This window comes from Acanthisitta chloris, unplaced genomic scaffold (genome assembly GCF_000695815.1).
Source record: "Acanthisitta chloris isolate BGI_N310 unplaced genomic scaffold, ASM69581v1 scaffold20371, whole genome shotgun sequence".
In the NCBI taxonomy this organism is placed as follows: Eukaryota; Metazoa; Chordata; class Aves; order Passeriformes; family Acanthisittidae; genus Acanthisitta; species Acanthisitta chloris.
In genome coordinates, this window is record NW_008654586.1 from 2,461 (window position 1) to 29,744 (window position 27,284).

Consider the following 27,284-nt stretch of genomic DNA (forward strand, 5'->3'; position numbering starts at 1 on the left):
GGCCCTGGGTTATTCCTTACATAATTATTGGGCTTGATGTTCCAAAATGCAAGATGATATGGCCCAGAGACATAAAACCCAGGAAAAAAACCTGCTTGAAGTATAGACTATAATACACACACCTAAAAATGAGTGAGGGCTTGAGTGGTTTGGGTGCTGTGAACCTGAACACTCAGGTTTGTCAGGTCCTGCATTACCCTGATTGAAGCTTTCCTGATTTATGCTAAAATAACTGTGTTGCACTGAGTGCAGGTGTCAGTGTCATCTCAGCCACAGCCAGTTTTTTCACTGATGAGGTCCTGTAGGAGCAAACTGATCTGGTTGTCAGCTCTGCCTGCCTTTTATGGAAATAGATGGTTCTCCTGAAACTGTTATTTCCAGCTGCTCAGCACAAGTGGAGACAACTTGCATAAGTTCGAGGGAATAGCTGGGAGACTTTGTACCATTCTCGTGCTGGCAAGAAACAGAAAAGGCTACTCAATAACAATGAAAAAGAGAAAGTAATGAAAAATAGGAATAAAAAAAGGATTCTCGCTGTCCTGGGTAGTTCCCTACAAGCTCTACAACACAGTCACTGTTTTCTCCTGCAGGATGGATTCTCTTACTGCTAACTGCACCAGATCCTCTCCCTTCCTAATTAACATGCCCTTTCCTGCTGGCAGCTCCTGCCTGGGACATCAGGGTAGATGTGGAATGCTCCTAGAGACTGCACCTTCCTGGGTCTACTTCAGGAGCTCAAGTGCAAATAGATTTCTTTTTTGCAAGCCAATTTCAGCTCCTCTAATCTCGTTGCAAATGGCTTTTAAGAAGGGTTTGTAATCCTTGTGGCCAAGAGGCTCAGGGCCAAGTGTGTTGGATTTTTGTCATTCCAAGTGTCACTTGTGCCTTTTCAAGTGCTGCTGATAAGCCGTGGAGATATAAACTGTCCCAGGCTGCTGGGAAACCACGTTGAGGGGGAATACAAGTTGTTTAATCGAAGCTTGGCTGTTAGGCTGAGAGGATTTGGTCTCTCTTCAACGTTTATTTTAGGCACTTTGCACTTTTGAGGAAGTTCAGAGAGCTGACTCTGGGAGGTGTTTTTAAACTCCATCCTGGCCCAGGAACAGTGTGAAGCTCAACGAGTCCTTCGTGGGTTTAAAGGTGCAGATATGGAGCTGTGCTGATAAAACATGCAGGTTTGGCTTACTGTTCTGGCATGCCTCCATGGGTAACCTGATTTCCGTGGGTTTACATCTCATGTGGAATGTTTTACCTTACTTTTAATAGCTGGTTCTTCACAGCCCTTAGAAATAGCCATTTTTTTTCCACATAGCATTAAATGAATTAGAATCAGACTGGCACCAGATCACCTAAAAGTCAGCTTCTAGATTCTTTAGGTCAGCATTTAGCTAGAAATCATTTGTACCTCAATAAAATACAGACCTTCTGAGGTGTTTTTGAGTGACCTAAAGCACATCACTCTGTGAAGGACACTGGGTTTTTGCTTCAGTGAGAGCAGAGTGGCTATTTCCACGTTCACTCTGATATTTGGAGGGGTTTTTGGTTATAAAACTCTGTCTTGAATTACCTTGTGAGTATTTAGCACCTGAACTGTTAGCGCAGCCTCCTGAGTAGTTTAGTTCCTGGACATCAAAGAGGTGAGCTGAAATATTCTGAACGCCAGGACTTTGGTCCTGGATTCAGTAAATCCCTGAATTCTTATTTTCCTGGCGTCTCCGTCGCTCCCTGCAGCTCCAGAATTTCACACTGTGTGCAGATGAAAGGGTGAAAAGATGAAGTGGAATGAAATGTGCCTTTGGTCCCAGCGAGGTTTGCTGCCTGGGTTGCAGCAGTCTGATCTGCTCTCACACCTGTGTGTTTCTGGGGAAGGGATCTCATGGAATTGGTTAAAGCAAACAAGGCAAAGAGGCAGGGGAAGCTCCTGTTTGGGGAGTGGAGTTCAGGTCAGTGTTTTACACTCACCTGGCCGTTGGAGAGTGAGAAGCAGTGTGAGGTGACATAACAGCCTTTACCTTTTGGGGGCTGTGAAAAGCCACATAACAAGCCAGAACACTCAAAGAGGACAAGAAGAGCAGTGAGTCTACAGCACAATTCCATCTTGGGTTGTACATTTGGCTGGAGCCTGAGGACTGACCCTGATTTCCCTCATCTCTCCACAGCCTGCAGCAGGCAGTGCCGGAGCTGCGACTCGGCTGCGAGCTGTACGTCCTGCAGAGACCCAGCTAAGGTGCTGCTCTTTGGAGAGTGCCAGTATGAGAGCTGTGCTCAGCAGTATTACCTGGATTTTGCCAGCAGGACTTGCAAAGGTGAAAAATACATTGCAGCTTTCTAGCAAAGCAAAGAGGGACACGGCTAAGTACAAGTGCCTTGCCAGGCTGAGTGGCTGTTCTTACCTGTCTCTCTGTCTTGTTGAGTCCTGTGGCAGTGGGTGACTCCAGAAACAACAGTTCAGAGTGATTTCAAAGACACATGGCTCCAAAGGTCTCCAGAACCCCCAAGGAGAGTGTTCCCTAATGGAAATGAGGGAGGATAAGGTGGATTTATTGCAGCTCACACTGCTGAGGACAGGATATGCTACACATAACTTGTTCGGTGTTAAGTCTTTGCTCACGACCTGCACTTGGCTTCACTGAGTCACATCTGTGCCTGTACCTCTGTGGTTCTTCAGAGAGCTCTGTGGCCTGGAGATAGTGTTGGAATGAGGCAGGACTCTTGTCCTGGACTTGGGTCATGCTGCATGGATCGGAGTAGCTCAGCTCACCCTGACTAGTCCTTGTGTCCCCTCCTCTTGTTCCAGCCCCTTTGTCTCATCAGCTGAATGTGTCTGTGTTCATTGCTGGCAGACACCTCTGAAGTGCCACCAAGGAGCAGAGAGTGGCAGTGGCAGCCTGAGGAGTCCCTGGGCTCGGTGTGTGGCTGGGACTCTGCTGAAACCTGGAGTGGGGATAGTGCAAGGCCATGTGAAGGCAGATCTGATCCCAGCTGGATCCAGTGTGTCTCTGGCTACTGCACTTTCCAGAGGGACATGTGGGCTGTGAGGGACAGGGATAGCATTTTCTTTGGTCAGAGTCCTTTGCAAACATGAGGTGGATGATGCAGGGTGGATAATTGCTAATGGACCACAAACTGTGTTGGCAGGTAAAGGAGCATTCCTGGGATAAATTCACTCAGTACACATCATGCTTTTCCTTGGTTTTTTAGTATTTTAACAGTTTTCACTGTGTTCTTTGCTCCTGGGGCTAATATTCTTGTGTATATATATTCTAGCTTGTAAAGCCCAACTGCTAAGCCCTTGTGCAGGGTGAGCCCCCAGAAAGGGCTGCCCTGAGTGGGTTTGTGTTGTCTTCCAGAGTGTGACTGGAGCTGCAATGCCTGCAAAGGGCCCCACAGGACTGACTGCCTGCAGTGCATGGATGGCTACGTTCTCCAGGACGGAGCTTGTGTGGAACAGTGTCCTGCAGCTTTCTACCCGGAGTCAGACACGTGCCAGCGTGAGTTCTTCTGGAGTGTAACTTCTAATCACTGCTCCCAGCACCTTTCTCTGCTTGTCTCCAGAGCTCTGTCAAGCTGAACTCTCTGCCTGTGACTTTCAGGATGTGATCCACCCTGCCTGCAGTGCCACCAAGCAGACCAGTGCAGCCTTTGCCCAGCCCCATTTTTCCTCCTGGACACTCAGTGTGTTCCCAAATGTGGGGAGAGATATTATGCAGATCAGACGCAGCAGAAGTGCACAGGTAAGCACAGTGGGTGTGGTGTGGGGAGAGGGACCAGGGCTGTAGTTTGTGCTTGTCAGACTTGTCCATGAGGTGTTGCAGTCACCTGAGGATGAGATTACAGGCTCTCTCTGCATGTAGATATGCCTGACTCAGGAGGAATGAGATTCAGTGTGGATCCCTGCTGGGGTGTGTGTATATACACACAGAAATAAAGTGCAGGTATTAAACCCACATTTTTAGGAAGGTTTCACTTGTATCTATGGGTTAATAAGCTCTGTAGAACTTAGTCTGTTCAGCCTGGAGAAAAGGAGACTGAGGAGAGATCTCAGAACAGGCTACGACTTCCTCACTAGGGGAAGTAGAGGGGCAGACACTGATCTCTTCTCTCTGTGACCACTGACAGGACCTGAGGGAACAGCAGGAGCTGCATCAGGAGAGGGTTAGGCTGGATGTTACTAAAAGGTTCTTCCCCCAGAGGTGTTTGTGCTCTGGAACAGCTCCCCAGGGCAGTGGTCATGACCCCAGGCCTGGCAGGGCTCAAGGAGCCTTTGGACAAGGCACGTGGTGGCATTCTTGGAGTTGTCCTGTGTCCAGGAGTTGGACTTTGATGATCCTTAAGGGTCTCTTCCAGCTCATGATATTCAATGATTCTATAACAGTTAGATAAAAACATGTTTCTTCCATTTGAAAGATCATCTCAGGTTCTCTGTGGTCAAGTGAGGAAGGAACTTCTTACTATCTCCCAACTCTTTGCCCCTTATTTTGGGTGTTTTTGTCAGGTAGGTAAGGCACAAACAGCAGTGATGTTCTTGTTCTGGGCCTGGGGTCAGCTCTGTGTGCCAGTGGCTGCACTGGCTTTGCAGTGTCTCATTGGGGTTGTGCTTTCCTTCCAATTCAGCTTGCCCTCCTGGGTGCTTGGAGTGTGACAGTGACAGCCTGTGCCAGCTCTGTGACAGCACCACGTTCCTGAAGAACCAGCTGTGTGTTTCTGCCTGTGGCCAGGGCTTTTATGGCAACACAAGGACCAGAGAGTGTCAAGAAGGTGAGTGTCTCTTGTGATAAAGTGACTGAGCAGATTTTAGAGCCAGAAGAAGTGTTCATTCAGTCACATTTTTGGAACTGGGTTTTTTGGTGATTGTTGAAAGTCAGCAGCTGTTTTTCCCCAGCTTTTCTGTTTCCTAAGATGTGCATGTTCAGTTCAAGGAAATCGAGATGGGAAGTGATCTGCCCAAGTCATGGTGAGGGTTGGGCTGGATTACAGTTCTGCTTGAGGCAGTGTTTCTCCACCTAGGTCAGGGATGGACAGGACAGTGTAAGGGTCTGCTCTGTTGCCCAAACAATGTTAGTGACAAGCACAGAGCCAGTGCTGCCTGTGCTAAGTCATCCAGTGACACTTCTCCCTTCTTTCCTTTTAGCCAGCAAGCGTCCTGCGAGCAGCACCCTCACAGTAGGGATTGGCAGGGTGACACCCCTAGACCTCTCCTTGCTGGGTGTGTGTGATCCTGATGGTGACACGGGCCAGCTCCTGTTCCATGTGGACAGCATTCCCTCCAATGGCAGGCTGGTGCAGGGCGTGGAGGGGCAGGAGGTGCCCCTGAGCAGAGGTGACCACTTCAGCTGCAGGGACGTGCAGGAGAGGAGGGTTCGCTTCCAGCACAGCAAAGGCAAACCCAGGTGAGTTGGGGGGGACAATTCTTTTTCCAGCTCTTGCCTTAAAAACAGCTGATGTGCCTTGAAAACAGGTTTTCTTCTTCCTTGGAATCATTCCTACAGTGATCTTCTCCCTGCTGTTAAATCAACCCCCAGTGTGCTACCATAGCATATCTGCTGGTGCAAAACCCCTCAGCTTGTGGTGTAAGAGGTCACTGTGACTCAGCTCCCAAACCTGTTGTGCTTTGGGGCTGTGGGAATGTGTCTCATCTTTAGGACACCCTGCTGTCAGTTAAACCTGGCATATCAGTCTGATTCTTCCAACAGTTTCTTGGTATCATTGGGAAGATGCCCAAGTGGTGTCACCACTTGCTCTCTGGCACAATCTGGCTCCAGCCATTAGCTGTTTGCCTCCAGTGTGAGCTCTGTGAGTGCCCTGGAATAATTAGTGGTGATTAGTAGCTGGCACAGCTCTCACTGCTGGCATGTTGCAAGGAAGCAGATTTTTCCTGCAGCCAGGCAATCAGCCACTCATCCCACCGAATTTCACACTTGATTTACATCACCAGAAAGCCTTGGGACTAGGCTGATACCAGTGGAATTGTTCTGCATTTCTGCCTGTCTCTATCAGGGAGTTCTTTGATCTAAATAGGATCTAAAGAAGACTTTCAGGGTGTCACTGGACTTCAGGCATGTGTTTCTGTATCCTGCTTTGGTTTTGGTCTCCCTAGTAGTGACAATGAAAGGTCAGAGTCTTGTCTTGAGAGACAAAGCTGCTTTATGTTGAAGGTTTTTGGGTGGCATCATTGGAAAGTAAATGGGAAGGAAAAATCCTGCCAAGTGGGAGCTCCTGTTCCAAAAGCAGATAAGTGATGTTTTTCTTGAGCAGCAAGTATCTGACATCTAGAATTGGCACTTTATCTTGGAGGTGCCATCCCAGGTGGGTGACATTGGTTAAAGGGAAATGAGGGTATATTACATAGCTAAAGGTATTTTATTACATGCTGTGACTGTTGTGAATCTTCAGGAAAAAAAACTATAAAGCCAGAATTGAAACCACTTGAGCTAAAGCTTCTGTCACTGAGCCACTCATTTTTACTGAATATGTGATTTTTTTAGCATTACTGAGTCCTGCAACAGCACTTCATTAATCTTTATTATCCTGTTTTAGGAAAGGACAGTTTTCCCTGAAGGTCAGTGATCAGCAATCCTTCTCCCACCCTGAGGTGATCCACATCGAAGCGTTTTCCACACAGGTAATGGAAAAAGCTTGCAAACAACTCTGAATTTTGTACCATTTGGAGCCCTGGTTTCTTGCAGGGATAACCAAGGAGCTGGAGCTCAGATCAGGCACGTTGGACTCAGCTGTCCCTTGGGAGAGGCAGCCAAGAGTCTGCTGGGAGAAGGGGCTGGGGGAAGTGACTGAAGAAGCTGTCCCCTGTCATTTTGCTGTGCAATCACAGGGCAATTATCAGAGAGGGCTGAGGAGTCCCTACTGCTCCAGTTATCCTTGGGATCGATGGATGGTCTAGTTCAGCCTCTGACTGCAGGAGGGTTGAGTGGTGATTGATCCCCATGGCAGGGATGCATTGCCACTCAAGCTCAATGCTCTGTTCTGGGACAGCAGGGAATTAAATCAGCATGAGCTGTTTAAAGTGTGTCTCCTAAACTGCTCCCCACTTCTAGGCAAGGTGGTGGTGCTGCCAGGTGTCTGTGTCTCCTGTGTTACTGCTGTTTAAACTCGGTGGCATGATGCCATGCCTCAGCCCAGTGGTGGCATGGGCACTGTGACAGGCTCCAGCTTTCCAAGGAGGCTTTGCAGCTTGCACTGAGCCTTCTCCAGAGTGGAAAGCTCCATCAGAACTTGTGGCTGCTTGGCATACTCTTGCAAATAAAGACTTAAAAGTGCAAAAGAGAATCTGCTACTCTTGAGGCCCATTTCCATCCTCAGAGGGGCATTCAATGGCTTGTTAGAACTCCTAGTGCTGACTCCAAGCCTGGCTCAGCCTCCATCCTCACCGTGAGTCATTTCTATTCCATATTAGTCATCCCCATAATTTCTGGAAATCAGGACTGTTGTCGTTTGTCCTTTAAGGCAAACTGTGGGTTTTGATCCTACCCTGTGTACATCGATTGTGGCTGGTGCTGAAATCTTTGCTCAGCCTAATCTCTTGTTTACCTCAGTAGGACATTCACCTAAGTTAGAGCTGCAGTTGCTGCCCCAGAATGCTTAAGTGAGGTTTAATGACAGGAATTTCTGCCTGTCGATCCCTAACAGCCCTGAGGAGTCATGCACAGGTGAGGTGGCAGCAGTTGGCTCTCTGATGAGTGTTCCCAGCGTGTGACTTTGTGGGATCACCTCCCTCCTGGGGCAGCATGTTCCCCGGGCAAATGATGGTTATTGGTATCAATAGACACTGCTGATGTAAACTGCCTTCACAACAAAGAACTAGAGAACTAGTTTGAACCAGCAGAAAAATGGCCCCTCACTGACCTGTGGTTTGATGAGGCTGTGGGGAATCTTGAAAATTAAGTGAAAACTGATGCTGATGACACCCAGTTTTCTGTCATCTCAAAAGGCTAATGGAGATCAGTTGGAAGCAGATGGTTTCTATATAAATATCCTAAGTTTTTTCCTTTCCTAAGCTTGCTGTGGCATTGGAATTTTCTTTTCATGTCACTGGTTCAGTCTAAATTGCTCAATATTCTGTTGGGGGGAAAAGTGTGGGGGACCATTCTCTGCTGCTAAGAAACAGGACATTTCCAGGCATGAAGTGAGCTGGTTTCCTTAACCCCAAACTTGTCATGCTGCACTTGGATCATGATCCAAGGCTTAGCAAACACCTCAGAGCTGCCTTTGTGTTCCAGGCCCCATATGTGTTCAGGAACAAGCCCCTCTTCGTCCACAGAGGGGAAACTGGGACGATAACAGAGCTGTTACTTGGTGTGAGGGACAGTGACAATCCTCAGGATGTTGTGCTGATGGTTTTGGAGCCTCCACGTCATGGGCAGCTGCTCAGACCTCCTGGGGACTCAGCATCTCCCATCCACACGTTCCACCTGGATGACCTTGTGGGTGGACAGCTCCGTTACGCTCACGATGGCTCTGACACACAGGATGATGTGGTTCTTCTGCAAGTCAATGATGGGTACCACTTCCAGAACATCCTCTTCCACATCAAGGTTGCTCCCAAGGTATGTGCTGTCACATAAAGCCTGCCCAAGCCAATGAAAAGTCTGGAGAAGTCCCAGTGTGTCCCTGAGGTGTCACTGAGTTCCCAGCAGGCTGTGGATGGAGGCAGGAGGTAGCAGTGGATTGCTGGAGTTCTGGAGGCCACCTGAAGTTTTGGGTTGCCACAGGAAAGATTCAGCTCAGCCTGTGCAGCTTTGAGCACTCAAATTCTGTGGCTCTTTGGCAAAAAGCAATAAACTATTAAAACAGAAGGGAAAAAGGCTGAACATTTCTTTATCCCTTGTTAATGTGAAAGAGTAACAACAACCAGAGGTGTCATTAGAGCTGCCAATAGGGAAGGCCACAGTTTGCAGTCTTTTCTGTAGAGATCTGAGAATTACCCTGTCTTCAGTTCCAGCCCTTGGGAAGGAGTTGGGAGGAGGTGACATTACCCTCTGCTCTGCTGTTTTAGGTGTCTTCACAGCAACCTGGGCATGGAAATTTGAAGGGAACTCTAGGAGCTCTGTGGAGTTTAGCACAAGGAGGGACTGATCTCATTTGGGTCCTGCAGGTTCCCCTGAGGCAGTGATTAGTGTTGATTAGTGCCATGACTCACACATCAGTCTGGGGATAAAAAAGGAGTTTGCTTTCCATGCTGCTGCTGATTAGACTCCTGGAATAAGAGCAGCCCTGTGGCTTTCTTCACCCAGATCACTTCCACCGCCCCAAGGAACCTGTTTGGGATCAGAAGGACTACAAAAATGCTTGGACACCACTCTGTGGTGTCTTTAACACTTCTTTTTTCCTTGCTGTTGATTAAGCAGCGTCTTGTGAATGCCAGTGAGAGTGAATTGCTGAGTGGAGTTTCTTTAATTAGCCCATTTTGCTCTCCCTTGTCTGTCCTTATCGTTGCACATCTCTGTGCTGCACAGGAGAATGGAGGTGGTGACAGAGGTGAGAGTGGAGCAGCTTCTAGGATGAGGGCAGAGCTGGCAGATGCCCAGCTCCTGCCTCCTCCTAATTATGCTCTTCATGGAGCAGCCTTGGAGCTGGAATGCACACTGGGTTTGTTTCTGAAAAGCTGCTCTTGAGGCACTTAGGTTTTTTAACTTGGTTTGCATCCAGAGATTGCTGAAGGGCCTGGTAGTAAACGAGGAGGAGATGATCCTTTAGATGGAGCAGTCAGAATTGTGACTGATCATGCAGTTCATCACAGCCAGTTTGAAGGTGCATGTGCAGAAATCAGGAAGAGAAATCACATTTACAGCAAGTGAGTTTGCAAGGAAGAACTGTGGCACAGAAGAGGTCACAGGGATTTTGGTGGCTCAACAAAGCATGAGCTAACAAAGCAATTTAGAGCCAGGAAGGGCTGATATAGTCCTTGAGTACCAGAGCAGTGTCACTGAATTAAATGGAAGTGGTAGTGAAACCATTGCTGCATCCAGTGCTGACATCTGCATTCCAATGGGCTTGAATTAATACTGGATAAATACTAATCCACAATAATCTGAAGGTTAGAAAAGCCATCAAGTAGCAAAAGACTTTGGTGGATGCTCAGACAGGATGAGGATGGTGCTAAGAGACAAAACTGTGGAGGGAGACTCAGGTCAGGAAGGTTTAGGGTCAGTGACAGGAAATGAGGCACACTGGAGACAAGGTCAGTGCTCCAGGCTGAGAATTGGGTCGAGGGATCCATGGGTGACATTGCATTAAGCCTTTCCCTGCTGTCCCTCTGCCTGCAGAGTACCAGGAGCCCTCGGCTGGTGACCAATTCCCTGGTGTGGGTGCCCCAGGGAGGAATGCTCCAGATCTCCAGGACAATTCTGCATGCTGAGCTGCCTGGAGCCAAGGACTCTGAGATCACCTACACCATCACCAAGGACCAGCCCAGACATGGTAAATCCCTTTGGAGTTGTATTGTCAAAGTGCTGCTTTTCACCTCATGGTATTTTGTGCACAACCAGTAGCATCTGGGGTACTGTTTCCTTGGAATACTGTGCTGGGTAAGTGCTGCTAACCTCAAATGGGCATGCAAAGTAGCAAAGCACTTTGATGGTCTTCTGAACTTTGTGTTTCTCCTGGTGTATTTACAGTCCTGAGAGAGTAAAATCTCTGCCAAAAGGTAATACCCTGCAATGAATGTCTAGGTAAGAGTAGCAAAGAGTAATATCTACCTCCAGAAACCACTGAGCAAAGGTTTTAACTTGATTTCACCTTGAAGTACTGGAGAACATCCTAAATCTTGTGAGATTTGGTTTCATTTGTACCAGTGGAAGGGGTTACCAGCTCAAACAGAAATCAGCTCAAACATTTGCATCTGTAGCTAGTTGCTGTCCCCACACTCCTGAAAGGCTCTGAGCTCACCTCTCAGGCCAGTGGCTTTCACCAGCAACCCCAGAGTGTCCTCTGGGCCCAGGCCAAGGAGGAGTGGAGAAGGATCTGGGGTTTGTGGCTGAGCTATAAATGGAGAGAACTGGGTGGAAAAGAGAAAGTGTCATATGTGCAGGGAAAGGAAATATGGAGATTAAAGAAAAATGTTCTTTCCTCTCTCAGCATCACCATTTCCATCACTAAAACCATCTTTAAATAACATACTTTGCACTTCTGAAAAAGGATATTGCATTTAATTTGCTGAGCTGGAGAAAACGAGAGGATCCCTCTAGCAACATCCGTGCTTTTCTGTTCCTTCTGCTGTAAGTTCAGGCTGTCTCCCGTGCCAGCTGCCAGCACCTGATGGAAACAGGGATGACATGAGTTCTGCAGTTCAGAAGACAAGTAATTAATTTGTATTCCCCCCTTGGTTTTCAGCAGATGAAGCTCTATCTGCTCATTTTTAATAAGCATTTACATGAACACAGGAATTTTCCCCCTGAGGAGTTTGTCTCCTGCTGCCTAACCCTAACTGCAATTTATAGTCCTCTGTTTGTATCACCATAATTATCTCTGCTGTGATTAATTGCTCTAACACCAACAGGTTTGTAGCTGCAGGTGAGGAATAAGCAGCAGAAATCAGTGATCTTCAAAATTTTATCTCCAAGAAAGGGAGAGAAAAATGATGAGAGGGAAATGTGAGAAATAGGTCCTGAATCCAGGAGGGCTTATCTGCCTCAGTCTGTGACTCATGGAAAAGGTATTTATACCTGGAGAAAATAGATAATTTGATTTTTAGACAGGAAATAAAACTACTTTACAATTAGCTGCTGCATTTCTCTGTGGACACAGAAGGCTGTTTGCCCTTTATTTCAAGCCTGAAACTGGGAGAAGAAGGGATATAATTAGGGAAGGAAGATTTCTGTCCTCTCCTGCTGCAGGGCTGGATTTGGGTCTATACAATAAGGCACCAGGGATGGTTATTCTTTCTAAGACCAGCTTACACTTTTCTACTCCCAAAGTGAAAAATGAAATGGTAATCATAGACTGTATGGATAAACACCAGAGCTGAGCCTTGTGGTGGCTCAGAGGTTCATTTATAAGGAGACATACAGATGTGCATCTTGCTTAAAGCAGCTCTGTGTCCTGAGCCTTCCTGCTCTTCCCTGGGGAGGGCTGAACAACTCCCAGGCCATCACTCCTTCGGGGATGGGATGAGCATGTGTAGAAATCCCACCAGAGATTAAGGTGGGGAATTGCCATGAGCCAAACCGGAAGGTTTGGGCACTGATAAGGGAATATCAGCACAGAGTTTGATCAGATGCCAGTGTGAATTTCAGCTTTATGACTCCAGCTGTTCCAGGGGTGGTTTAGGGAAGTGAAATGGGAGAGTTGATGGTGGGTGTTTTGCACAGCAGAACCATTAACTGTCAGGCAGCAGAATTATCAACCTGTTTAGCAGAATCACTGAACAAAGTGTTAATTCTGTTGTCAGCCTCATGAAGTTCAACCAGGCCAAGTGCAAGGTCCTGGGGCAGTCCCAAAACAGCAAAGACAGGGGAAACATAGAGTTATTCCTCATATGTTAACTCCAAACCAAGTCAATGACATTGCACACCATAAAAATATGCCATTTTTTGGATGCTTTGGCTCTTTGCTCTGATTTCATTTATGTGTGAGGTCAGGAACAATGTTCACATCAACCAAATTGGTGCCCAAGGTTTTGATCCACTTCTCTTGGCTCTTCGGGTAACTTCATTCCAGTCTGTGGTACATGAGTAGTGGCATCAAATCCAACCCTCAGAGGTCTCTGAGAGGGAAGCTGATAACCAGTGGGACATGGCCCCATCCTGCTGTTCCCTGGCACATCTGCAGTGAAGCCAGGGCAGTTTCAGTCCAGCTGAGAATCTATTTCTGATACAGAAACCAAAGCAGTGAGTTTGATGCTAGAAATGCAAAAGCTCTTTGGAGTAAGAGCTGCAAACCAGGGTGTAGACACTCTTTATCCAGAGGTCCTTTACTGTGTCTGTCCAAGAGCTCTTTTTCAGCTGGAGATTTCTGCTCAGAGAAGTTGGTTGAGTGTACTTTTTGGCATAATAAGTTCCCAAAAGAGCAGGAAAAGAGCTGACCTTGAAGAAATTAGTATGCTCTGTTCTGCCACCGAGGTTGTGCCCTGAGAGGGAAGATGGATAGGCTGCTGCAGTGCTTTCTAAGCCTGACTGTGTCTTGCTCTCTCATCCCTTCCCAGGAGCTCCCAAAAATGAGGCATGGCCTTTGCTGTTGTGCTCAGTTTATCAAGCAGGCACATTCCAAGGTTGCAGTGGGCTGGTTGTGGACAGAATGACATCTTAGGAGTTGAAAGTTGCAGATCCTGTTCTTTGCTTGACTCTTTTTTTCTTCTGAATGCCTGTTCTGTACTTTCTTGATCGCTCCTTCGTCAAAAACAGGAGGTGAAGTTTCTCTGTGTCATGAGGATGTTGCAAGGTCCTTTGATGGCTTTGGGGAGCTTTGCTGCTGTTTCTGTCACTTAGACTAAATGGAAAACAGCTACAGCTGGGTGGACACTTGCTTTGGGTGCTCATTAGCTGGTGAAAAGGTGTCTCCTCCTCCTTGTGGTCTCACAAGTTCCTCTTTGCTTCTCCCAGGGGAAGTGGTGCTCCTGGTCCCGATGCCTGCGGATGGCCCAGCAGGCTCCTGGCAGCTCTTACCTGATGGAAGAGCAGCCTCACCTACAGCCTCCTTCACCCAGCAGGACATCAATGAAGGCATTGTGTGGTACAGGCACTCTGGAGCTGAGGTGGAGAGTGACTCCTTCCAATTCCAGGTATTCCTCAGCATGTTCCTGGAGGCATCACACAGCAGTTCCCTGAGGTTACTCCTGCCAGTCCTTGTGATTCCAGGTGTTAAAAATGACACCAGTACGTGTGTAAATCCACACTTGTGTTTGCACACAGCCTGGTGTGTCTGTAGGGACTGTTGTGTACCTGTAGGTGATGTGCAGCTCCTACTCTGGATGTTTGGTTGCCCCATTTGCACCTCAGACAGGAGGTTTGACCCCTTGATCCTGCCTGGCAAATACATCACCCTCTGATAAACCCTGTAAATACTTAGACTAAGTGCCAGGTGTTCCAAGGGCCTTTTGAAAAGTAGTTTTGCAAGCCCCAAGCCCAAGCAACACTCCTGCTTCCTGCAGTCTCCAGGCCAGTCATTTCACTTTGGCTGTGGAGTCCTTTGTCTTGCAGGTAGAAATGCTCCTCAGCAGCTGGAATAGTAAATTAAATCCCTCTCCCCACGGGCTTAGCAGCCATAAAACTCCCCTGACAGTGCCTTCCTGTTTGCTGGGAGGGTCTGACACCTCCTGTAAGGCTAAGCTTGCACACAGTGTTTGGTACATGTAGTTTACAAGGCAGAAGCAATTACTGCAGCACAGGAGAGGCAATTAAGGTAATTTCTAAAGTAATTAACATAAGTGATAATGAGGAGTTTGTGAGCATCAGTGTTGAACAAGCTAATCTTTAGCTTAATTGCTGCATTTCCTCTTGCAGAGTATGCATTTTGCATGAGTTAAGTGTTTGGGTTTGCTGTGTCAGAGCAGGAGCAGTGTGTATGTAGAGCTAGGGGAGGGAGTTGGGATTACCTGGTCACATCAGGACACCATGACATGCCTGTCCAGACCTTGACCCTCGACTTGGGGCATCTCAGAAAGGGCCAGCACGTTGCTTTCATTAGTGTTATGGCAGAGCAGGTGCAGCAAATGGCTAAAGTAATGTCATTAATTTAATCAGAATGTTCATTTTAATGCATTTTCTAGAAATGAAGCTTCATTTCCTGCTCACAAAGTGCTCTGTGGGATTCCAGAGCCATCCCTAACAAAATTGAGGCTGTCAGAGGAGGGAGCTGCATTTCTTGGGGTGTTTGCCTCACCTCAGCATTGCTGGGAACATTTGCAGGCTCATCTCTAGGGAGTGGGTTTGGTCCTCTGAATTTTTGCCACCGGTTTAATATAATTTGCTTTCTATGTCTTTGCCTTGCAAGTATGAGCCAGATCCCCTTGCCTTCATTTGGGTGTTGGTAAGTATGAGCCATATCCCCTTGCCTTCATTTGGGTGTTGGTGTGGCATGTGGAAAGTGTTTCTGGGTCTGTCCTGGGAGCCATTGGGGTCACATGGAGCCACTGCCAAGGCTGTGCCATTAGTAAAAGACCAGTTACTTTCACCTTGTCAGCACAGCCAGTGGGTTTAAACACACATTATTTGGTCTGTTCCTGGGATGAAAAGGTCCACTAAGCTGCACAGGCAGTTGGAGTAGCATTCAGCAAATCTATGGCAGTGACTGGGGGAAGCAGCAATGAGTAGCAGGAAGGGAACTGACCAGCAGACACCTTCTAAATGCTAATCAAGAGCTACACCTTTTCTAGATTGTTCAGTCCATACTAAGGATGCTGGTTGCTCGTTAAACACCTTAGCTGCAATTTGCTACCATCCATGTGTGCTCTGGGTTGGTATCTGCTGGAAAGGTGTGTCTCTGCCTTCCCAGGCCAGGAGGAAAGGAGAGGGAAGGGATGAAACTGGTCTAGAGACATGGTGGTGTCTTCTGTCAGGTATCCATTCACCTGCTCTCTCCTCCCCAGGTGTCCAGCTCTGCCAGTCCACACAGCAGCTTGGAGAGCCACGTGTTCAACGTTGCTGTGCTGCCCCAGACACCCAAAGCACCTCAGCTTTCCCTTGGCTCCTCCTTGCACATGGCTGTAAGTGCTGGTGGATGGGCTCTGTACTCCCACTTTCCCTGCAGCAGTGCCCAGAGCCTGCACAGGGCAGGAACCACTGGGGCTTGAGTCCTGCACTTGCTATTGTGCTTGGTTCAATGTTTGAACTGGATTCATTCAACAGGGTATGTGCACCAGATAGCTGGAGCAGGAGTGGGAAAATGTGGTGGGTTAGAAGAGTAAATGGTTGGAGAAGGTGGAGAAAATACCCATGAAAAGCTGAACAACTCAGTATTAAAACTGATGAATGTATAGACTGGAAAGAAGAGAGGGAGAGAGAAGGAAAAATCATCATTTTAGGGAATTACCCATTCCTGAAGTCCAGTAAGGATGACAAGAGTGAAACACTGTGAGTTAGATAGTAATGAGTAGGCTTTGCCAGGAATTCCACTGCAAACTTGATCTCAGCTGTAGCCCACCCATGTCAGCAAGTTTCCTTCCCTCATCCTGACATCAGGAACACAGGCTCTAATACATGTGGAAAACATTCAGACAGCCCATTCTGTGCATCCCTGGAACTGAATGGCCTTTCCCTGCAGCATCAGCTCTGGGAATGACCATTTGGGTGAGAGTTGTCTCTCCAAGGCAGTTCCTTCCCCACCTGCATTAAGTGAAAAGGTGATACTGTGATTGAATGTTGGTTTTGTGTGTCCCCATCACATGTGGGTGAAGTCCAGTTTTCTCCTCTACCTCTCCTGCTGTTGCCTGTTCTGCCTGCTAGACTTGAGACCAGGAAAGGCCAAAGGAAGCAGTGGGAGAGGGATTAGTGACAAGTCCATGACACAACAGCCTTGTCAAGGTTTAAAATAGTGGTGACCTTTCCCAGGCAGTAATAAAACATGCTCAGATTGCTACTTGGAGCAATGTAACTCTCTGCTCTTGACTTTTTGTTGTTGTCATTATTGACCAAATTGATGGGAGAGGTGTCTGGCAGAGCCACACTGTGCTGGGTTTTATAGCTAATTGCACACCACAAGATTCAATAGGGCTGTAAAATACATCTTACTGAGGGGCTCCTCACCACCTGTGAATCCTACCTCTGGGAGAGACAAATGGGCCTGGGAGGCAACTATAACCTTCAATCTTCCCATCGTAAAGTTGCACTTCCTTGACTCAGTGTGATTGAGTTCTGTTCATTTGTCTTCAGACTCTGATTTAGTTCGGTTCATTTGTCTTCGTGCTCCTTCAGAATTAGACTTCTAGAGCTGAAAGAAAACACAGTGTATTAAGTCTTCCCATCCCTCTAGTCTTGTCTTTGACTTGTCCTGCTGAGAAAGGTCAAAGGACCTTTGGTGACTCCGGTGGTTAAACTGGATGTAACATCTGTATTGGGTTTTTTTCACTCAAGTTGCCTATTTCCCCCATGCTGGTAAAAAGGAATCTACACTTTGTTCCTGTTCCTGAACCTTCCATGTTCCAAAGCAGATTCCAAAGCCCCTATCCTTAATTCAGCTTGTTCTCTCCCTGTTTGGCTCTCTGGTGCTTTTCATACCCAGATGAGCTGCTTAATTCAGTGACTTCTTGAAGCTCTTAATTCCACAAGATTAAGGTTCATGAACATAAGGTAACTGGTTTTGGGCTGAAGTCTGTTCATGCAGCTCTGTAATTCTGTGATGCACTGCACTGAAGTCTGTTCACGCAGCTCTGTAATTCTGTGATGCACTGCCTGCCTTTGGCTCGTGATGATCCTGTGATGGAAGGATCAGTGCAATTTTAGACAGGTTTAAAACAAAAGGGGAGAAGCTTTGGCTCCTCTCTATTCCAGTGGAAAGGGCTGAGTTGTTTTCAGATTTGCTTTTAAGAGCAAATCCAGTCCAGCTACACCAAACAATGCCAGAAAACTAGGTAGGCAATGAACTAGGTCTTCATCCAGGGAGTTTTTGATCAAACTAGATTTTCCTTTCTCTCTTTCTAGTTGCTGTAGGTCAAAAGAGAAACCCAAGCACCTGTGAGTGTGGAGGTTGTGCATCAGCAGGGGACAGGGGTGTCAGATTTAGGTTTAAGAACTAGGCCTTGACATTCAAAGACTTTTATATTTAACTACAGCAAAGCAAATTCTCTTTGGATGCATTTTTTGGGTGAACCTTCCCCTGTTTCTGGCCTTGATGCTCACGGTGTGATGTGTTTGTTGAGGTGCTGGAGGACCGTGTGACAGTGATTGAGCCCCATCACCTCTCCTTTGTAGACCCGGAGATTCCCAGTGAGAACATCCTGTTCAACGTGACTGTCCCTCTCCTTCCTGGCCAAGGCAAGTGTACCTGTGCAGAGCATGCACTGCCATGCTCCCCGAGCACAGCTCATTCTTCCCTTGGGGGATCGTTCTGGGGAGGCCCCTGGTCATCCATTCCACCTCCTTCCTTGTCTCTCACACACCTTGTCCCTTAACCCCATTTTTCTGCCTTGTTTAGGAGTGAGCCACAGGGCTCACAGTGTTCTTCCTACTGTCTGGAATCTAATGAATATCATGCCCTGTGGCTTTCTGCTTCCCACCTCTCCAGTGAGAGTGTTTGAAGCAGTGACTGTGAGGAGTCTGTGTTAATCTCTCATGGCCCCAGAGCCCTTCCTCCATGCACTTACAGCCATCTGACTCATTCTGGCACCACTGAAGATAAACAAAGAAGTTCTCAGGGAAACAAAAAGCAGCTGTGGCCTTTGGTATCTTGGTTTAAATGGATTCCTCCCGTTAATACTGTGTCTCTGCCTCTGCAGGTATCGTGGAGCACAGAGACAAGCCTCTCTCCCCAGTCAGGTATTTCTCCCAGGCAGATATAAACCATGGCAAGATTGCGTATCGTCCGCCCACCGCAGCTCCTCACCTCAGAGAGATCATCGCCTTCTCCTTCGCAGGTGAGGAGCCAAGTGTTCTTTGGTACCTTGGGACAGGTGGCAGGGCTGCTGCTCTTCCTCCTTGGTGAGGAAACACTCCTGGCTGCTTGAATGGCAGCACTTGCTTCCTCCAAAAGACTCCAAATCCACATCAGTATGTGCTTTCCTGTCCTGACCACACTTATGCTGTGCTCCTGTCTGTCCCATCAGGTCTCCCAGAGTCCGTGAACTTCCGATTCACAGGTATGTGAACTGTCTGCTCTTTCCTGGCCACAGCAGTTTTATCCCTCTGCCCATACCATTGCCTGGTACTCCCTGGCCTTTCTTCTGCTGCAGGCACACGTATGGGCACTCACTGGGAACTCCTGGAAATGCACATGCCTGGGAATGTTAATTCAGCTGTGTCCCAGCAGTGTTGTATAGAAGCTGAGCTGCAGCTTGGTAGAGACATCTTTTTCCTGTGGTTGCCTGGAATCTGCCTAAAAGGCTGGTTCCTTCCCGTTTTACCCCAGTGTGAACAAAGAGTTTTACACTGTTAGTTTTTTCAATACAGCACAAAGACATTTCTGCAATTAAATTGCCCTTTCCGTGTGCTTTCTAGCTTCCACCAGCAGGGAGAAGTCCGTGTTCTGACTTATGAGCATATCTGTGGAAGACAGAATGTCCACATATACACACACAGAATTTTATAAGTCACCTCTGCCTGCTAGGGGTTGAGTTAAGGACAAAGATAAATGCTCTTGGCGGGTGTGAATTGTGTATGTGTCCCTAGACAAAGGTGTGGCTTGGCAAGGTGGGAGAGAATTTGGTGGTGTTGGGTGGCGATTTTGCACACACAGGTGAATTTCCCAGGGGAGAGCCCCTGCAAACCCATCCCTACACTCAGGTGTGCTCTCTCTCTGTGTCTAGTGTCTGGTGGAGAGCACACAACCCCAGAGATGGTGTTTGTCATCCACCTGCTCTCTGCAGAGCAGCAGCCTCCGGTGTTCCAGATCTCAGCTCCGTTCCTGGAGGTCAGCCAGGGGGGCAGAGCCACCATTGGTGAGTGGGTGCAGAGCTCAGCCCGAGGCATGGGGCTCGTTGCAGGGAGCCACGTGGGTGGAGCAGAGTCTGGGGCTCACCTCTGTCCGGTTAGATGTTCCTCCATCCCAGGAGCTGTGTGTGCAGACAGTATTGGTGCCTCAGGAACGTGCCTGGGGCTGTGGCAGTGGTTGTCTGACCGACCAGGGGACAGCAGGGTCAGGGACCTGCTCCTCTTAGGCTGCTCTGCAGTAGCTGAACTGTGGGTGAGTGGTGTGACCTGGTACACTGGGTTGTTCGGGATAAACCACTTGCTGCTGGTGTCAGGAGGTTCTCTGGGGGTGTGTAAATACCTCCCTGCTCTGTGAACGTGTGCACATCCCTAGTGAGCTGAGGGTTTGCACGGGGGTCACGTGTGAGCCACACTAGCATTAACAATACAATATCTGGAGCATCGTCAGGGCACTAATTGTTTCCGTGCAAACAGCAGCTCTTGGGCTGGGGCAGCCCCAGAGTTACTTCACTTCTCATGTGCTGACTGAATTGCAGTTTAGTGACTCCAGTCACAAGAGCACATCCCAAAGCCCCTGGGGATATTCCCAGGGCAGTGTCTGAGGATGCTGAAGTCACACTCGCTTTCCCTGGCACAGGGATCCAGTTGGCTGTGAGCGACACGGATACAGCTCCTGAGGGTCTTTTCTTTGAGCTGGTGAAACCTCCCCATCATGGCATTGTGCTCAAGTACAGCTCAGGTGTGCAGGAGCTCATGAGAGCAGGTGAGTTGAGTAGAGTCTTCCTCAGCACAAGAGAGGGGTCAGTGTGTAAATGTCCACATGGCTGGTTTAGTTGATCAGGAGGAGGCAGATGACCCTGGCAGATACGGATGCATCCATAGGGAAGCCTTATCTAGCTGTGAGAGGTGTGAGCTCAAAGCAGCTGGGAGGGAAGGAGAATCCATGCCCTCCCTGAGAATCACAGAGAGTCACTGTGTCTGAAATCAGGAAGGTTACAGCTTTTCCTCTGCCCTGCCAGCTCCTTGATAAATGTCCTCATAACAAGGCAGGATTAAATGCCAGTTTAATACTTGATTAAGTCTTTTGCTAAATTGGGGCCTTAGGCCATTTGGATTGGATTCATGCTCTGAACAGAGTCTGACGTGTGTGTTTTCTCTTTGGGAAGGTGACACCTTCACTTACGAGGACGTCACTCGAAGTGCTCTGCAGTACGTGCACGATGGCTCAGCAGCAGCAGAGGACAGCATGGAAATCTCTGTCACCGATGGTGTCACCACAGTCACCACAGTGCTGAGGGTGGAAGTGTCCCAGTTGGACAGCAATGGCCCTCAGCTGGCCCCAGGCTGCTTGTTGGCCATCACTGTGGCCAGTAAAAGCTCTGTGACTCTCTCTCGACTGCACCTTGCTTACACTGTAAGTTCTCATCTCTTCTAAGCCCAGGGAATGCTGCCAACCTGCCTTTCCTTATCCCACACAGCTTTGCCTCACACCTCTGTGCTGTCAGCATGGATTGTGGGCAGAGCTGGAGTTCTGAGTGCTGCCAAAGAGGGGATAACAGACTCTTTCATCCCCCAGGGATTTGAGGCTATCCCCGCTTGACTGCAACAGAGGTGAACTGCCATGCTAAACATGAGAGCAGACTTAATCCCAGATTGCTCTATCAAACAGACTTGCTAATAAAGCACATGGATTTGCCAAGTGTTAATCCCTTGAAAATTTCAGTCCCCTCAACCACCTGCCAAAATTTCCACATTCTTTATCTGGAGAGATTTGAAGGGGGAAGGATTAAGCAACCCAAGATGCTGCACTGCTTGGAAGCTCGAGTTGGTCCCAGGGGTTGTGTGCTGTGCAAGACATCTCCTGCTGGTGTCATCTCCAGGAAAGCTGCTTTACTCCTTGCAGATGATTTAGCAGCACATGCACTGGCAGTGAGGTTTGGGGATGCACATGTGCTCCCCTGAGGGCTGAGAGATTGCAGCGCAGGCATGAGGCTGGAGGACCTGAGGGGGTGGCAGTCAGGGAGATGACTGGGAGCTGCAGGGCTGAGGGAGGACAGGAAGGCAGATGGATGATTTTCCCAAGGGATCAGTCTGGATACAAGTCTGGAGTCTGCCCTGTTCCCCTGTTAAAGAAGAAGGCTGACAGGGAGCTGTTGAGGTCTAGTCTGAGTAAGAGGACAGTTAGGGAAAAGAGGATTTCATTCCTGAGCCACATGCTGAGGACATAGTGATTTCTGCTTTGGGTCTTATTTTTCAACCAGCCAACAAAACCTGCTCTGAGAGAGATGACATCTGAGCTGTGATGTCAGGGGTGGTTGTGCTTAACGTGGTTGAAAAGAGCCAAAATCAGCTTTTGGTTTAGTGTGAAGTAATTTGTCAGTGAAAATGCCAGGTTTATGTCTGGGACACTGTGTTGATGTGATACGAGGACACAAAGAGAAACTCTTTGAGCTGAGAGAAAATGAAAAGGCATTTTGTGTTCGATTTTGACGATGTCAACCCACTTGACTTTCTTCGTCTAGCAGAGCTTCATTTATTATGCATCATCTGTGGGTCTGACCAGCTGGACACATGTATTTCCCTATAAAACACTTATTCTTCCTTCCATTTTTAGTGGAGACAAACAGTGGCTAATTTTGTTTTGGTTTGGTTTGTTTCTTGGTGTTTAGGACAACAATTCTCCTGACTCAGAGATCAGAATCCAGCTGATATCTCTGCCTGCATATGGAACCCTCTTCAGGATGTCAGGCTCCCATGATGAAGAGCTTTCCAAGGTCTATAATTTCACCATGGAAGACATCAACAGCCAGAGGATCAGGTATCAAAGAGCTGTTCTCCTTCAAACCATGCCAGTTCAGAGCTCAGTGGGCTTTCCCCAGGGATCTCTGAGCTATGTTGTGTTAGCTCAGTGTTTCAAAGGTGTTTTTTTCCTTTCTTGGCATCTTGGCTCTCTGTGGATAAGAGCATTTCCTGTGTGCAGAATGTTTCTGCATGACTGAAATGCCAGTACTTGGTGTAGCTTCAAATTATGGGTTTTTTTCTGTGTCTGTAATGTCATGGTGACACTTTTGGGTAGGCAGCAAACCAGTGATTCGTGTAGCTTCAAATTATGGTTTTTTTTCTGTGTTTGTGATGTCATGGTGACACTTTTGGGTAGGCAGCAAACCAGTGATTTCAAAGAATTCAGGGGATGAACGCGAAGGAGAGTTGGGAACTGAGATACCAAGAGGTGTGTGCTCCCCTCTCACTGCAGGGGTGGGATGGATTTGCCTGACCCAGGCTGTGTTCTGACTTCCACAGCTACTCCACCACGTTTGAGACCAGCAATCAGCCAGTCACAGACGTCTTCCACTTCGCGGTGTTTGATGCTGACAACAACCGCCTGGACAGGCAGATGTTCACCATCACCATCACATCTGCCCAGACACTGCCATCACTCATTGCTTTTGCTGACCATATCACTGTAAGTGCCTGCCCAGGGTGCTGGGAACAGAGCCAGGGATGGCTTAGGTGGGAAGGAATTGCACAGTTTTGCTGGCCTGAGGGGAGATGAGTGAAGAAAACAGGGTGTTACACGTGCAGCGCAGTGAGTGCCAAGAGTTAACAAATCACACGGAGGCCAGAGGAGGCTGCCAGTCTGCCTGCATCCCTCAACCTCATCTGCTTACCCCAGTTCTGGTCAGGAGCTGGTTCTTCCTAGAGTGTCCTGTTGATACCAGTGCAACAAGTCTGACTTATCCCTGTTTGATATTTTGCCCCTTATTTCACCAGCTTGTGTGTAAAAGATGAGCAGAAGACAAGCCTGAAAACAGCTGGATTGGCACACAGCATTTCACACTCCTTAGCAAAGCCTTTTGAAGTCATCTCCCTCCTTTCTAGCTCTGCATTCCCCCTCCCTTGCTTCAGAAGGCTCTCCTCCACAGGAGATGCAGATCTTGCCTGCAGGAGGTCAGCATGACTGCCACTTCTCTTCCTGCCCCATAAAGCACTCACAGGCTCTCGGGGGCCAGGCAGGCTTTGTTCTTCCAGTCCCACCTCACCTCCCAGCTGATTTCCTGCTCATCCCATCTAGAGGAGGATGGGATAAGATTCCAGAGCTCAGGCAAGCCCCTTCCATGGAGGCAGCCTCGCTCACTAGCGATGTGTGTGCCTGCTGTTGCTTTCCAGGTGGATGAAGGGGGCAGGGTCCCACTGCTGGCTCATCACCACTTCACTGCTGATTATGATACTGCTGCCAAGGAAGACCTGAGGGTCACAGTTGTCACTCTGCCTATCTATGGCTACATTGAAAACACAAAGACAGGTAAAGTGCTTGGCTGCCTCTTCTTCCTCCTGGCTGTTCAATGGTCCTAACAGGATCACATCTATCAAATCTACACTTAAAATTGCAGCTTCCCCAATGCCCACTCTAGCACAGCAGATGTTGCTTTGCTCAAAGGTCAAGCAATGCTGTAGGAAGGAACATCCATCCTCCTGCAGCTTTCACAATCTGCTATTTTTCTCCTCGTCTGCTGCTTTTACTTCTAGTTTATCAGTTACTTGAACATCCTTTCACTAGTGACACTTGGTTTGCAGGTGAGAGTTTTGGCCCACAGAGTGAATCTGCAGGGACTGCAGACACATCCTTTTTCCTTCAAGATGTTCTGGAGAACAGCATTTACTACTTCCAGAGTGTCCATGAAAGCATTGAGCCCACGAGTGATGTGTTCAGCTTTTATGTGAGCGATGGTTTCAGCCAGTCAGAGGTGCAGAGCATCAACATCACAATCCAGGTATGCCCTGCTGGCTGCCAGAGCCCTGTCTTTTCACACAGACACATGGCTTCTACACTGCAAGCTTTGCTCCTTCCTTTGGACTAGGTGGGAAGGGAATTAAAGGGAGTTTCCTTCCCCTGGTACAGGCTCATAATTTGCCTGTGATGCTCGAGAACAATTGTGCATTGCGGCAACTTCCCCAGGGCTTACTGCTCTGGTGTCTCCTCCCTCTGGGAAGCAGCGGTGACGCTGGATAGGTTTGGAGAGACTAATGTTGTCAGCAGTAGTAGTGTCATTTGGGAGCTTGTACTTCGTTCAGTTGGGTCTTTCCCCCTTGTTCCTTTCCTGGCTTTGACCACGTGCCCTTGTGCAGCGCCAGAATGATGAGCCCCCGAAGATGGTGCTGGAGCCTGTCCGAGTGCAGGAGGGCTCAGGTGTGGTGGTTACCAACTCCTCCCTCAGCCTGCACGACCTGGACACCCAGAACAGTGAGCTGGTCATCGTGGTGAGCAAAAGTCCTGAGCATGGTAAGCCTGGCCAGCTGAGGGGTGAGGGAGTCTTTTTGCATGGGTGTCTGGGTGTCTTCATTCCTGTGTGTGCTGACCACCCCCTGACCTGAGAGAGATGAAGCACACACACTCTGTGTTTGGCCCAGCAGCCACAGAAGGATTGTGCTTCAGCACAGACCTATTCCTTGCGAGGTGTCCCTTGCTCTTTATGGGAGAAGAGGAAGGGGGACTGCATGCATTTCCCCAGGAGGTTCCCTTTGGTGTTACCCCAGTTCCTGTTGTCAGGTGGCATCTCTGTGCAGTGAGGAAGCTGGGCAGGGTGGCAGGTGGAGGTGTCCCCATCACTTTCTTCCATCTGTTGTTGTCAGGTCAGCTCCGCAGGAGACAGACAGCAGCTGAGCCCCCTGAGCTTGGACATGTGCTGTCCAGGGGCTCATCCTTCACCTACCAGGACATTTTGGATGAGTTGATCGTTTATACTCGGAGCAGTGCAGCAGCACAAACAGATGAGTTTGGCTTCTCCATCACAGATGGCCTCTACACCCAGGTGGGGAGGCTGAAGTTCTCCATGGAGCTGCCGAAGCAGCAGCCACCCACGTTAGCTGTCAACAGGGACCTGCAGCTCCCAGCTGGTATGAGGAGGGGGAGGACAGTGGTGTTGGTTGCTGTTGCTGGATGGTCCAGTCTAAACCAGTGGCTAGACTGGACTGATTGTGGGCTTTGTTTCTGTGGCCCAGGCTCTGCAGCTCCACTCACGGCTCAGCACCTGAAGGCAGCAGCTGTTCATTCAGGGGACACAACCATTCGGTTTGTCATGAAGAGGGATCCCAGCATGGGCCACCTGCAGCTGGCCAAAACTGATCATCCAGTCCAGATCTCTACCAAGGCACCTGTCAAAAGTTTCACGCAGGCTGATATCAACCAAGGTGAGAGTGCTGGGTTTTGGATAATCACAGCAAGGATATGTGGCTGGTTTAGGCAGTCCTGCGAGGAGCAGGAGGTTGGACTTGGTGAGCACAGTGGGCCCCTTCCAGCTTGAGCTATTCTGTGTTCTTTAAAAGAGGGGGAGAATGACCTGAAGCAGGGAAGGGAGAGGGAAAGAACTAAGATAAGGTTGTTAAGTTAGAGCAGAAACACATATCATTAAGCAAATATTAAAATGTCCCTCTCAGCAAGAGAAAAAGTAATGAAACCCAAATCCAGGAGCTCTGTCAAGCCCCAGGTCCCTCAGCTAATGGTGCCAGCCTGGTTCCAAACTCAGAATGAAATGATGCAGCCTGCAATAAACCACCTCTTTTCTCCTGTCCCTCTCTGCAGGGCGAGTGGTGTACAGCCACAAGAAAGGGGATCCTGCTGGAAATTTCGCCTTCACCTTTGATGTGGTCGATGCAGATGGAAACAAACTGACAGACCAGGTCTTTTATATCCATGTATTAGGTAAAAGAGAGTCAAGTTACATTTTCTTCGCTGCAGAGCTCAGGCCTCCACAGATTCCCATCCGACGTGTGTCGCAAGCGAAGGTGTAACTCCTGAGCTGTGGTTTGGATTTGCTGTTTGCCTTTGAAGTGTGGGGCATGGGGAGAGTTTGCTGATGTCAGGATTAGTTCTTTGACTTCTGACAAACTCACTGAGATGGCAGAGAATTTCCCCCTAATATCTCGATGCTGTTAGATTGCCTTGAAGATATTGTAATGTTACTGTGCCCTTGATGGATGCCAAGACCCAAAGTACCTGGTTTGGAATTACTGAGATGTTTGTGTGTGTTTTTTGCTGGAACACCCGATGAACACCTTGGGATGGAGGGTGACTGTCTCCTGACTCAGCTTTGTATTAACCCTTTCAGAGGACAGATTTCCCCCCTCCATCATCACCAACAAGGGGCTGGTGTTGGATGAGAACTCAGCAAAGGTGATCACCACTCTCCAGCTCTCAGCCACTGACCAGGACAGTGAGCCCACCCAGCTCCAGTACAAGGTCACCAGGCAGCCACAGCTGGGCCACCTGGAGCACGTGGCCTCCCCAGGTGAGCAGGGTGGTGTTTGACTCACTTGGGTCCTTGGAGCAGCAAACACTGGGGGTTTAGGAGCCCTAAAGAGTCACTGCAGGAAAAACATGCCTGGAGGCAGCAGCACAGAATTCTGTGTGCCAATAGAAATCATATTGTCCTTAGCCCAGAGAGTTGGAGAATAGGGTGAGTGGAGGCCTGAGGGTCTCTGCTGTGGATTTATTCAGTGGGTTTGTGCCCCATGCTCACCTTGCCTGGTGGACTTAACAGACCAGTCCAGCTTGCTGCTCCTCTTTCAGGAGCTATTGCTGCTTGTGCATGACAGGTAAACCTTCAACCTCTGCTGTGCCCACAGCATAGCACAGCACCCCAAAGAATCCATCCCCTAACGTCCATGCAAACAGAGCCCACCTTGGTGAACAGACAGCTTGCTTTGTCCCCATCTTGGCCAGTATGTCCCTTGATCCCTAAAAACCAGGCTCTT

General features: G+C 48.5%; 1 protein-coding gene across 1 annotated transcript in view; it reads left to right on the forward strand.

Annotated features, from left to right (window-relative positions):
* Window positions 1-27,284, forward strand: part of LOC103810681 (extracellular matrix protein FRAS1-like) — a gene marked incomplete at both ends in the record, with an annotated part of 44,298 nt that overhangs the window by 759 nt on the left and 16,255 nt on the right. Inside the window, 25 exon segments of the mRNA XM_009083594.1 lie at window positions 2,160-2,306; window positions 3,351-3,491; window positions 3,594-3,734; window positions 4,615-4,758; window positions 5,132-5,390; window positions 6,538-6,622; window positions 8,235-8,561; window positions 10,281-10,434; window positions 13,554-13,732; window positions 15,539-15,655; window positions 17,807-17,921; window positions 18,383-18,520; window positions 18,710-18,742; window positions 19,409-19,540; window positions 20,170-20,295; window positions 20,699-20,946; window positions 22,202-22,350; window positions 22,833-22,995; window positions 23,700-23,835; window positions 24,108-24,304; window positions 24,660-24,813; window positions 25,164-25,427; window positions 25,533-25,721; window positions 26,113-26,232; window positions 26,639-26,818. Coding sequence (XP_009081842.1) covers window positions 2,160-2,306; window positions 3,351-3,491; window positions 3,594-3,734; window positions 4,615-4,758; window positions 5,132-5,390; window positions 6,538-6,622; window positions 8,235-8,561; window positions 10,281-10,434; window positions 13,554-13,732; window positions 15,539-15,655; window positions 17,807-17,921; window positions 18,383-18,520; window positions 18,710-18,742; window positions 19,409-19,540; window positions 20,170-20,295; window positions 20,699-20,946; window positions 22,202-22,350; window positions 22,833-22,995; window positions 23,700-23,835; window positions 24,108-24,304; window positions 24,660-24,813; window positions 25,164-25,427; window positions 25,533-25,721; window positions 26,113-26,232; window positions 26,639-26,818 — 4,038 coding nt within the window.